General features: G+C 39.3%; 1 protein-coding gene across 1 annotated transcript in view; it reads right to left on the bottom strand.

The window, feature by feature from the left end:
- The window catches only part of LOC130923171 (guanine nucleotide-binding protein subunit beta-5b-like), a 38,141-nt gene that overhangs the window by 5,291 nt on the left and 19,542 nt on the right, over nucleotides 1-13,308 (bottom strand). Inside the window, exons 7-12 of the mRNA XM_057848688.1 lie at nucleotides 11,574-11,706; nucleotides 4,931-5,074; nucleotides 4,759-4,850; nucleotides 3,859-3,907; nucleotides 1,943-2,039; nucleotides 1,702-1,868 (exon numbers count right to left, since the gene is read on the bottom strand). Of these exons, the coding sequence (XP_057704671.1) occupies nucleotides 1,702-1,868; nucleotides 1,943-2,039; nucleotides 3,859-3,907; nucleotides 4,759-4,850; nucleotides 4,931-5,074; nucleotides 11,574-11,706 (682 nt within the window). The remainder of the gene's footprint in view (nucleotides 1-1,701; nucleotides 1,869-1,942; nucleotides 2,040-3,858; nucleotides 3,908-4,758; nucleotides 4,851-4,930; nucleotides 5,075-11,573; nucleotides 11,707-13,308) is intronic.

Here is a 13,308-nt window from a genome sequence, read left to right as displayed (position 1 = left end):
CTGTGGTACTCGCATTTGATTGGGTAAAATAGTACTAGAATATAAAAATGAATGAGAACAGCTAATTCGCCTACTGAGGGGCCGTTTACATGACAACGGCAACAGGGGTGACAACACAAAAACTTTTCCAGGGAGCCCTATCATTTACACGGCGACAGTGTTTTAGGGGGATGAAAACGCCTTCCAGAGAGGAAATCTTGAAAACGCTCCCCCTGTCGTCGCCGTCTAAACAGTTGACAACACAAAAGTGAGTTTTGGGTAACAACTGACTTACACTGTAGTGGCCACTTTCCTTGAAAGGGGTAACCCTTTAACACCTAAGCCTATTTTGGCCGAATTTGCATGCCTTTGATGTTGCCTTTATATTTCAAAGAAAAAACTGTTCACAATGGCCAAGTTGGGTCCCTTTTTTCAGGACACCTTGAACTTCATGTCCAAAATGTTTTCTTCACTGACCAATTTTAATCCACATTTTGGAACCCAAAAGACAAAAAAAATCCCAAAAGCTTTTTTCAAACTTGATAATATCTAACTTGTTAGGATAAACATTCAATAGAAAAAATAAGATTGACTAGTTTTATGTTTGAGAATTCAACACAAACAGCAGGTATGGTCATGGGCGTTTTTGGCCTTTACACATACTATGGTCAAAACAGGTTATATACAGTGCAAAATAGAGAGAAAAAAATGATATATATCTTCCAACACAAAAAGGGTTTGGAGGATATCTCTTTGTGAAGTTAGGTGTTGTACCCATCACCTTATCAAAGGTATATATGTACATGCAATTAAGCTTCTCGAACACACATCTATATAAAAATTGAAAAGATTCATAGACAAGAAAAAAAATACATATAACATTGAAAAAAAGTATTTTCAAAAATATTGACAAGTAGTTCAGTTCAATTCAATTTTTTCAGGCATGCGACCCAATAAAGTTTTTTTTTTTTTTTTTTGCGCACTCAAAAGTTTGTTTTTGAACAGGTCACTGAGCTGCGTCACATACAACGTCACACAGCCTACTCTTCTGCCGTTTGCGCGCTGCTGTCACTTCTACTCGCCGAGACGCCGGCTAATCCGAGGAAAACAATGACAAATAGAGCTCATCCTATTCCTTGAGTTAATGAAATAATGCATTAGCTTGCAATAAATTTAGTTTTCAATTCATTCTGCACGTTTCAAAGTCGCTCGCTCAATCCAACCGGCCGTTGCTTGCTTTGCGTGTCTCCTGTTCCTTAGTTGGCGCCTTGCTCGTCAATTTATTAAAAATGTTCACATTAGGTTCGTCATTCTTGACATCACAACGGCTCTTGGGATATGTAGTCTTTTGTGCTGCTTTCAGTTTTGAAAAAAGGACAAGAAATGATGGAAATATGGAGATAGACACATGGTCCATGCAGCATTTTAATGCATATTTATGAGTGCAATAAAACTATAAAACTCAAATGACATTATCTCCCGTTTTACTTGGTTGATTGACTTCAAATAAATACTTGTGTGGACTTCAACTTCCGTACTTTCAAATGAGAGAAACCAGGGTCACGTGGGTGATGTAATTAAAGCGTTACGAGGCTTCAACGATGATATGCGTAAACGTGTAGCATCCGACACGTTCGGTGTTAAAGGGTTAAAAGACTTCACCCCCAGGCTCCATTTTGCGTACTCTTATTGTATGGTAAACGTGTGTGCCTGCAGGCTCACCCGCAAGGTGGTATCCCAAGAGGCGGAGCAGAGGGCCGTGCCGTCAGGTGACAATCGCACTCTGCTGACGCGGTTCTCGTGACCATACATTGTAGAAATGCGATTTCCTTTCAGGACGTCCCACACGTTTATAGTGTAATCGTTGTAGCCGGCAAAGAGCAGGCGACCTTGGCGGAGGGAAGAGGAAGTGTGATGAGAGCAGAACAGTTCTTTAGAAGGGAAACTCATTTTTTCGTTTTACCGCTAAGGGAGAAGTCCACACTAGATGCCCCAAAAATGATGCTGTCTTTCTGGTAGACTGCCACTTCGCGGTCAGCGCGCAGATCGTAGAAGCGACACTGAAACAACCATTGCAATATAATATTTGAAGGGAATTTTTTAGGAAAAATGTACCTTGGCTAATATAAAAACACGGATAAATGAAGAAAAAATATGACCAAGAAGAATCATCAATCAATAGAAGAAGTGAACTAAAGAGGAATGAGGCCGTTTCACTTCTGGCTAATGACTAAAGAGAACTTTGCCCAAACGAGAGTAATATTACACATGCATACTTTTTCGGGCACAAATTATGACTTTCTTTTTTACCCTGACAGGGCACTCATTTAAATCATTTGCTGCCCTTGACACCACTATGATTCAAATCCTCTCATTCAAAATGGATTGAGCGTCTAGCACTGTCAATGGCACGCAATGAGTTGTATTTCTGTTTTGATTCATTTAATTTAGCTTTTTATTAACACTGTATTCATTTATACATTTATTTATAAATAATAATAGTACAGTGGGATGAAAAATTATCTGAACATTTTGGAATTTCTCACATTTCTGCATAAAATCACCATCACATGGGATCTGATAGTTGTCAAAATCCCACAGATGATAAAAAAAAAGTCTGCTTTAACTAAGACCACCCAAACATTTATAGGTTTTCATATTTTAAAGAGGATAGCATGCAAACAATGACAGAAAGGGGGAAAATAAGTAAGTGAACCCTCTGTCTAAGGAGACTTAAAGAGCAATTGAAACCAAGTTTTACCCAAAAATTCAAGTCTGGTGTGTGCCCATTCACTTATGAGTGATTTAAAGCTGCCTTGCCAACTATAACACACACACCTGGTAAGAATTGTCTTGATGAGAAGCATTGTCTGATGTGAATCATGGCTCGGTCAAAAGAGCTGTCTGAAGACCTGCGATTAAGGATTGTTGGCTTGTATAAAACTGAGAAAAGATAATAAACCATCTCTAAAAGTCTGGATGTTCATAAATCTACACTCAGAGAAGTTGTCTACAAATGGAGAGAGTTTGGCACTGCTGCTTCTCTCCCAAGGAGTGGCCGTCCACCAAAGATGTCAAGAGTTCAGCGCAGAATACTCAGAGAGGTAAAAAAGAACCCTAGAGTGTCTGCTAAATACTTACAGAAATCACTGGCACGGCATCCAATATCCCTGTGCACACATCAACTATTTGTAAAACTATGGCCAAGAATGGTGTTCATGGGAGGACTCCATGGAGGAAGGCACCACTGTCTAAAAAAAATTGTTGCTCGTTTAATGTTCGCAAAAAGACACTTGGACTTGGACACTTTCATTCCATACATCCCAGGAATCTGACTGAACTACACCAGTTTTGTAGAGAAAAATGGGCCAAGTTTAGCCCTGATTGATGTGCCAGACTGATCTGTAGCTACAGGAAGCGTTTGGTTTAAGTTATTGCTGCGACAGGGGTGGCCAAAAAGTATGAAATGTGATGGTTCATTTACTTATTTAACCCCCCCCCCCGTCATTGTTTGCATACTATCCTAATTAAAATATGAAAACTTAGAATTGTATGGGTGGTTTTAGTTAAAGCAGACTCCTTATCATCTGTATGATTTTGAAAAAGATCAGGTCACATTTGATGGTGATTTTATACAGAACTGTGAGAAATTCCTAAAGGTTCAGATACTTTTTCATACTACTGTATATAAGAATGAAATAATAATTAATCATTTTAAAAGTTATAACAACGGCTAATATTTTAGGGTTTTTATTGACCAAAAATAGTTACTTGCCCTATGAAGGGTCAAAGGTTGAATGTGACAACATTTGAATAGCTGTCCACAGTAGCGACCACTGAAAGGGTAAAATTACGGCACAGACGCTGGATGTGACTAACCGTGGCGTCGTCAGACGCAGACGCAAAAGCATCTCCGCTAGGGTAGTACCTGAAAACACACAAAGGTGGAGCTGTTTATAGGCATCGAAAGCAGTTTTTAAATGATATCAGTCTACATAGACTTACTGGTGTACAGTTGTGGTCAAAAGTTTACATACACTTGTGAAGAACATAATGTCATGGTTCTCTTGAGTTTCCAGTTATTTCTACAACTCTGATTTTTCTCTGATAGAGTGATTGGAACAGATACTTCTTTGTCACAAAAAACATTCATGAAGTTTGGTTCTTTTATTACTTTATTATGGGTGAACAGAAAAAAGTGATCAAATCTGCTGGGTCAAAAATATACATACATGGATCTGAAAAAGCGAATCATTGACTTGAACAAGTCAGGAAAGTCACAACTGTATTGTTTTACAATCTAAGCGTTCTGAAAATTCAAAAGTGTTGACAATGTTATGAATTTCCCAGACAATAAAGGAAACATTTGTTACATTAAAACCGGGAAGTTTAAAAAAAAAAGAAAAAAAAAAAAAAATTGGAACTCATTGACCCCACAATGTGGAGTCATCAAAATGAGGGATTCATTTCCTGGTCACGTTTTATGGGCAACAAAAGGCATTTGCAAGTACAAAATGTACAATATAAACTGTATAAAATTAAATACATCAGTTATTTAAACCTAATTTATCTTTTTTTATTACTACTACACATAACTAACAGCCATTTAAAAGTATTTGCCTCGAGAATGTACGTATGAATGTAAGTTCTCATTGCTCTGTAATGAACTACCCAGAAAAATAAACATTGGACTTGTAGTATAGCATACTTAACACAACATAAAAGAAAATGATGCGGACATGAAAATTGTGTGTTTTATGTCAGCTGAATTGCACTCACTTGACACAGTTGATGTCAGACTGGTGGTCCTCAAAGGACTGTATGTTCTGACCAGAGCGCATGTCCCACACATTGGCCTTCTTATCACAGCCCTAAAAACACACCGGGACATTTGATATTGTGATGCAAGAACAATACATTTATAACACTTTAATCTGTGTCCCACGCTCACTCCAGTGACAAAAGTGTTGCCGGTCTCGGAAGGGGCGAGGTCAAGGGACAAAATATCCGCGGTGTGACCGTGGAAGCTCTGCAGCAGCTGTCCACTCTCTACGTCCCACAGAGCGCAGGTTCCGTCACCACTGCTAGTCAGCAGCTAGACCAAACACAAAAGTTTCAATTGATTAAATGAATTAGTTATTTGTTACTGCGGACGACAAATTAAAAACTTTTTTCTTGTGTGGGGGAATTTTTGCCTTCACAAAAAAGAGAGCCACTTTTTTCCCCTTCCCACATAGCACATGCAAGTCGACGTTATTTAGCTTTATTGCTACAGCGTGTACACAAGAGGAACATCAGGATAAGAGTGCTGCTTAACTCAATGACTGCCAATGAGGGCGATAGACGTCCGGTCCATTTGAACCGGGAAGGTGGCAGCCACCCACTTAAAATGGATTGGATGCTGAAGGAATCTGACCCTCTAGCCAGACTGCCGGAATCGCGCCAGCCGGACCTGCGCTGGCGCAGCTCCAACGACCCGGGCCGGAGAGACCCCAACAATCTGTCCAGAAGGCCAAACCCCGCGTGTTCACCTTAGTCTTAACTAGGGGTGTAACGGTACACAAAAATCTCGGTTCGGTACGTACCTCGGTTTTGAGGTCACGGTTCGGTTCATTTTCAGTACAGTAAAAAAACAAAATGCAAAATATAAATGTGCTAGTTCTTTATTACACACTTTTGTGCTTTCAACAATAGGAACATTAGCCTATACAACGCTAGAATTCTGCTCAAAAAGTAGCGGGTATTTAAAGATAATCCAACATCCAAAGCTTTCTTTCTGAAAGAAAGAAGAAAAAAAGTCCTGTGCTAAAGAGAAAAGCAATCCCAATGACAAAGATTTTAACATGTATTTTACAAATGAAATACCTCAATGAAACATTTTTTTTTCTTATGGACGGTTTTCAAAAGCTTTATTGGTGGATTTTCTCAAGTTAAAGTGCCACACAGAAATTAATAAATTTAATTGTGTAAGCAGGATGTGTGTATTATTCTTATTATTTAATTACAGGTGTTTTATCTCATTTCAATTCATTTTATTTTAATGGGCTATTATTTATTTTATTATGTGTTTATATTTTACAAATTTGATGTAGTATTCATTTATATTGTATATTTTATGTTGTATAACTTTAGTGAATGTGAATATTAGTTCCTACTTGTTTTGTTGTGGTAGGAGGGTTTTGTATTGCCCACGGGGCCGTGTTGGTTATCATTATAGCAAGAGAAGACAGCAGTAAATCAACAAAGACAAGTCAACTGTGCCCCGATCTACCACTCAAGAGATCTGATGGACTCAAAAAGTAGGTTACGATTGCATATTAGTTTGAAAATCGACCGGATCCACAGTATTATTACACGAGTGACTTCCGGCCCGATCCTAGCTAGTAGTATTGACGCAGCAGGCCGCGTCTCGCGTCAAATAATAAACTCTGCCGTTCTTTTCACGTGCGCTGCGTTGAGCCGCTTCTGGGACGCATCTAACACGCGGCCGCACTGCGACTGGTGTGCATTGGCTGATTGACTCTAATGCCCGCGTTTCACTGCGTTCTCGCAGCTGCCACGTTGTTGCTCCATTGGCGTTTCTGGACTGTCCTACCATGTTGGTCCTCATTATAGAAGAGAAGACGGAGTAAATATAATCTACACAAAGAAACTAACTCGATCGACTCACAGCCTCAAAAAGTAAGGGTTATATTACGTCAGAAACTCGTTCGGTACGCGTCCGTTCCGCACCGACTACCACATACCAACAGTTCAATACTATTACATGTACCGTTACACCCTTAGTCTTAATCCTTTGTACAGACTCCATTTCGAAAGGTGTAAAGAAGGCTCACCGAGAACAAGTTGACAATTTATTCGGGTCGACAGCTATCAAACAGAAAGGCGAAACAGACACAGACTCAGGCGAGCAGCCAAACTCGTTCCAAGGTCACCATATCACACGTCAACAAAAAGTTTCCTAGAAAAAAATGACAACGCTTAGTTAAACATGTAGTCTTTTGAAGGCTCTCGCGGGGCAGGCCGTGGGCAGGGAGAAGGGTGTGTTTGGGATTATTGTCTGTTTGTGTATTGGACAGGAGGATTCAGGAGTTACCGTTGTCAGGGCAACGAGGGTTGTGGATTTTGCCACCTCAGCGTCAAAGGGGCTCTTAGAGTCTTATCAGTCGTGTTATCCATTGGCTTCTTCCGGTGTTCCTTGTGTTTGGACAGGGCGTCCCGCCATTTGTTCTGGACTGTCCAGGAGAACTGATTGCGAAAGTTGGTGGTACAGACGTGGGCTTGTCAGCGTCAATTTTGCTCATGACGCACACGTTGGGCTTCCGTGATAAGAAGGCGTCGTGTATCTTTTGTCCTATATTCTGCTTGTTTTCCTTAAACTATCGTATAAGTGCTATCTATTTTTATATTGGGTGTGTTAGTTTATACAAACAGTCAAACAGTAAATACGAGAAAAGATACAGTTCCCTGATTGATTATATTAAGTGAGAATAATGCAAACAGACGGTCCCTGCGAGAAAATGTACTATCTCATTCAATGTTTACTAGTGACAAACTCACTGAAATTCACAGCAGAAGGATGAAAAGCCATATGATTGGACATTTCAAAAATTGTCCCATCCCATGTTCAGAAGGAAATTGATTCCTGCAATCTGAATGTAAAAACTTCAAATCTTTGTGGCAATTGTGTTGCTGATTGTGGTTAACTTTGTAATTATACATGACAACACAAGGAGATGAAAAACCAGCATTTTTGAGACGCGTGCCGGCCGCCATATGACCAATTAGGGCGCGTGTCCTGCTTTTAGTGCAAATGCAGCACAATTATCAGTAAGCCACAATTAGTGACAAGTGACCAGATAGGCGCCACACTCACCCGACGCGACAAAAGAAATAGGGAACACGTCACGCATATAACTCAAAATGAATAGATTCTTTCTGACCCGTGCGTGAAGTTTTGTGCCTCGAGCTCTACTTAGCAGTACAAAGACTGTCCTCATGTGCCTCTGAATATGCACCCTCAAGCTAGTGTGTTCCACTCTGTCTTAGATAAAAGCCACTCATGTTCTAAAAATACTGAAACAGGGCCAATAACCCCCCTTTGTCTTCTGTTACCCCTCCACTCCTCCTTTTTTCCTCTGACTTTGGCTTCCTCTTTATCGCTATTGGATACCAATGTGTCATCAACGAAAGCATGCACCCTCTATTAATAACTAGTGTTGCACTTATATCGATGCTAGAACAAGAAGGGGCCTCCATACGGCACTAAAGCGCAGGTATTGGCGAGCAGTGTTGTCACAGAATACTTGAAAAAGTAATTTAATTACTGATTAAGCCTAAAAAAAGTCATCCTTACTTTAATGATTACTTCATTATCAAAGTAACGTAAGTTACTTTAAAAGTACAGTGGTACCTCGACGCTTTGACACACGATCTTTTCGACAAGATTTGATTCGCCATTTGTTTCTACATCCAACGACATGCTCTAAATACAGCTATGTATGACAGCACCACAGTTTCTTTGTTTTCCAGCAAGACGGACGCACGGCATACTGTATTTTCTTGTGAGAATAATCAACATGGGTTCCAACAATGTTAGTGCAGGTGGTGGGGAAAAAAAAGGAAAAAGGTGATGCTTACCATTGACATGAAGATGGATATGATAGAAAAATATGAGCGTGGGATGCGCATCCGTGATATAGCTCGCTCTACAATACAGCCGTAGACGGTCTATGACGGTCCACCTCCGTTTGCCAGTCTTTATAAGTTAAGGTGGCAATTATTATTGCGGTGAGATTGCGAAGAAATCGCAGCTTCGTCAGGTTTCTAATCATTTATTCCATCAACTTGTGCAACACAACACGCCTAGTGTTCCCCATAGCAAGTAAACAAAATGAAAGTAGAAAGGCTCACTTCGTCAAGTCAGCCACTCGATGCGTTCAGGTACACTACGCAAACACATTCACCACATTAGAACCCGGTTTGTTACATTATTACAGGTATTATTATTATATTATTATTGAGGGTGTAACAGTACATGTATTTGTATTGAACCATTTCTGTTCGGGGTCCTCGGTTCGGAATGGAGGCGTACCGAACGAATTTCTAACGTAATGTAACCCTTACTTTTCTAGGCTGTGAGTCGATCGGGTTACAGTTTCTTTGTGTAGATTATATTTACTCAGTCTTCTGAACTATAATGAGGACCAACACGGTAGGACAGTGTAAAGAAACGTCAACGGCGCGACGTGACCGCCGCGACAACGCAGTGAACCACGGGCGTTGAAGTCAATCAGCCAATGCACAGCACACCAGTCGCAGTACGGCCGCGTGTTAGACGCGTCCCAGAAGCGGCTCAATGCAACGCACAAGAAAAGAACGGCAGAGTTTTATCATTTGATGCGAGACGCGGCCCTCCTGCATCAATACTATTAGCTAGCATCGGGCAGACCAGAAGTCACTCGTGTAAAAACACTGTGAATCCGGTCGATTTTCAAACTAATATGCAATCGTAACCCAATTTTTGAGTCCATCAGATCTCTTGAGTGGTAGATCGGGGCACAGTTGACTTGTCTTTGTTGATTTACTGCTGTCTTCTCTGCTATAATAATAACCAACACGGCCCCGTGTTCAGTACAAAACACTCCTACCACAACAAAACAAGTAGGAACTCATTCATAAGGAAGTGTTATACAAGTTATACAACATAAAATATACAATATCAATGCATACTACATCACATTTGTAAAATATAAACACATAATAAAATAAATAATAGCCCATTTAAATAAAATAAATTGAAATGAGCTAAAACACCTGTAATTAAATAATAAGATCCTGCTTACACAATTAAATTTATTAATTTCTGTGTGGCGCTTTGAGAAAATCCACCAATAAAGCTTTTGAAAACCGTTCATAAGAAAAAAAAATGATTCAATGAGGCATTTCATTTGTAAAATACATGTTAAAATCTTTTTCATTGGGATTGCTTTTCTCTTCAGCACAAGAATTCTTTTTTCTTCTTTCTTTCAGAAACAAAGCTGACCAATACGCAGGGTCTGAAAGGCAAATTGTTGTTGGATTATTATCTTTAAATACCCGCTACTCTTTGAGCAGAATTCTAGCTTTGTATAGGCTAATGTTCCAATTGTTGAAAGCACGAAAGTGTGTAATAAACAACTAGCACATTTATATTTTGCATTTTGTTTTCTTACTGTACCGAAAATGAACCTCAAAATCGAGGTAAGTACCGAACCGAGATTTTTGTGTACCGTTACACCCCTCATTATTATTCCAATTTTTATTCATAATTCATTTTTTTCCTTTGTGATTGATATTTACAATAGTAACATCAGTATTTACTAAGAATTTAGTGTAGGTTTACGGGCTGTGGAACGAATGAATGGAATTACAATGTAGTCTTATGAGGAAAATCCTGCTCGACATACCACCATTTCGACTTACAAACAAGATCCTGGAACGAATTAACTTCGTATGTAGAAGCGCCACTTTAATTTGTCAGTTACTTTTTACCATTTTTTCTCCCTTTTGCTGCCTCAACATAAGAATGACAACAGAAAAACGTCATCGCATGTAATTGACTTTCTGAAAATTGAATTTAAAGGAGATCAGAATTTTTCACATAAGGCTTAATCTTCGAGTTAGCGGGGGTTTAATTAGTCAATGGAGTTGATTTCAACCACCATTGACTCGCGCTGGCTTAGCCACTCCAGAGCACTGAAACTAAACAAGTAACTGACAAACTGCACGGAATTTGTTCAAATCAACTCCAACGACTAATTAAACCCCCGCTAACTCGAAGATTAAGCCTATAGGCTTAAGTTCCGAGTTTTTTTTGCATTATAATGCAAGAAAACTCGGAACTTCCCTTTTAAAATAAAGACGTAGCCGTTAAAATGTTGTCTATTAAAGTTGCAAAGCAATAAAACAAACAACAAAGATGAATGAAATAAACAAGAATCCTACAAAATATTTCATAATGAGTCAAAATGTATTTTTTCAAACAGATCATGTGACGAGCACCTTAGAGACGGTCTTTTGATTTGCTTAGCCAAAACTACAGCTGAGGAGGTAAGATGGATATTTGGAATTTCTTTAAACCTAAGCCTTCAATGTGTTGAATGTGCTCTTTTAGTGTTCACATTTTTTATGTATGGGCCTATACTTTAAAGGTTAAATATACATTTTAAACGGTGATACCATCGAAGACTTTTTAGTTTTAAATATATAAGGAGTATCAAACGGAAAAAGTAGGCTAGGGAACTGTGCGAACTAGCTGTGCCCTGCTAGCATAAATGATTAGCACACGAGCTAAGCTATTGTACTGATTTGGTATAATGCCACCGACTCTGGACTTTATACAAAAATCAGGCTTGACATCAAATTGTACAGACTTAAAAAAATGACAAAAAAATTAATATGTTTTCAAAAAACGTGGTATCGGTACCTCATTGGGAGCCCCCCCAAAATAAATAAATAATATTAATTCAACACTACAAATAACAACATGACTGCTTTCATTGAATTTAAATTGGCAGATATTTTAATCCGATTGTACTAAAAATGGCGCTGACCTGCATGTCCGAATTGGTGAAGGTGCATGCTGAAACGTAGTTGGTGTGCATGGCGACCACCTTCTTCTTGGTCACTGGGTTCTCATTTGGGTCCAGAGAGAGCGGGAACACACAACATTTGTTGTCCAGTCCTCTGCCAGGACGTAAACATGACATGGAGGATCAGCAATTTCTTGCGACAAGACAGAATCAATAAGATTCAGGTTTCAAATTTGAGATCTAAACAGGACGTCAATTGCAGCCAATTAGTTAAGGCAGGTTAGGTATTCAGTAATGGGTTATTGAGCCTAACTATGAATTCAAGACTGATTTAAGATTTTAAAATGGGGGCAGGAGTTCAAAACCAGGTTTTCAATAGTAGATTTGGGTTACAAACTGGCATTAGATTTCTAAATTAAGTTTTCAAGATTGTTTTCTTAATTATCCTTTTCAAGTTTTGATTACGGTTTAATGACGGGGTTAAAATGTCAAAATACTGTGATTTTTGGACTACAAAGCACACCTGACTATCAACCGCCACCCACCGAATTTGACACGAAAACGGCATTTTTTTCATAGACAAGCCGCATTGGACTGTAAACTGAAGCTGTCCTCACTGTATTATGGGATAGTTACCTCAAAAGATATTAACAGGTAACACGTTATTTGACAGTGGCGTCATCAGACTGTCATAAGACCAAATGAACCACCATGAAGCTTTGAACCAATTGGCTGCAAAGATCCATTGCTTCAAGAAGCTTCATTTGGCCATTCTTGCTCCCTTGGGGGAGACAGTCAACCTCTGCTGCCACCTGCTGGCAACGCTGTTGTCATCCAGCATGCCTCCTGGCATACATTGCAGTGCTACAGATGTAAATAATAATCAAAATTCATGTTCTGTGCTAAGTTCCAGTTGTTTCATTAACTGGTATTTATGGTTTTTGATAACACTTTATTTGACGGTGGCACAATAAGACTGTCAAAGAGAATCATAATTATGACATGACACTGGCTTGAGAATTAATGTCTTTTAGTGTTATCCGGGAAATTATCTCACTATTAAATAGATGTAAAAGATATGAGCTGGACATAAAGGGAGTTAGTGACATAATTTGCCGGATGACATTGATTGACATCTGTCATAAGCATTCAGTAATGCCCATGATAGTGTCATGTCACAATTATGACGGTCTTATGACGCCGCGGTCAAATAAAGAGACATTAACCCAAATAAATCAACAAATTAGCCGCACTGGACTATAGACCCTACTCACCAACGTCACAAAATGACATGTCGCTGTATCCGGCCGCCATATTGTCCGTCATTGTTTAGCCCTATTCTCAATGGTTTCAATTAGTCGTGCAATTTATAGAGCAGTTCATGGAAGCCCCGGTGTTATCTGACGCTGTAAACTCATTGGATGCGTTGCATAAAAGGCGTTATGTGGAAAAGCTTCAGTTTATCCATTCGCCAGATCCATATTTGATGCCTAAATCGATGTTTTTCGACCCGCTGTCTTCGCCGTCTCTGCCTGACATCTGCTACCCTGATATCTACAACTATCTTGTCCACAGAAACTCAGCCTATTCTCAAGAAACTTTGAAAAACTAAGAGCAGCACTCTAAGCAACATTACCTCGTGTGACCCTTTACTTCCAATTTTCTAAAATGGCGACAATCAATAAAAAAAAAGTTGCCTGCGACGCGTCAAGGATAGGTGCATATTGGACTATTTCTTCAATAAAATACACAACTG

Source organism: Corythoichthys intestinalis, chromosome 1 (assembly GCF_030265065.1).
Source record: "Corythoichthys intestinalis isolate RoL2023-P3 chromosome 1, ASM3026506v1, whole genome shotgun sequence".
Lineage (NCBI taxonomy): Eukaryota > Metazoa > Chordata > Actinopteri > Syngnathiformes > Syngnathidae > Corythoichthys > Corythoichthys intestinalis.
The sequence above is the reverse complement of the archived record's forward strand: the minus strand, read 5'-3'. Positions and strand labels throughout refer to the sequence as shown.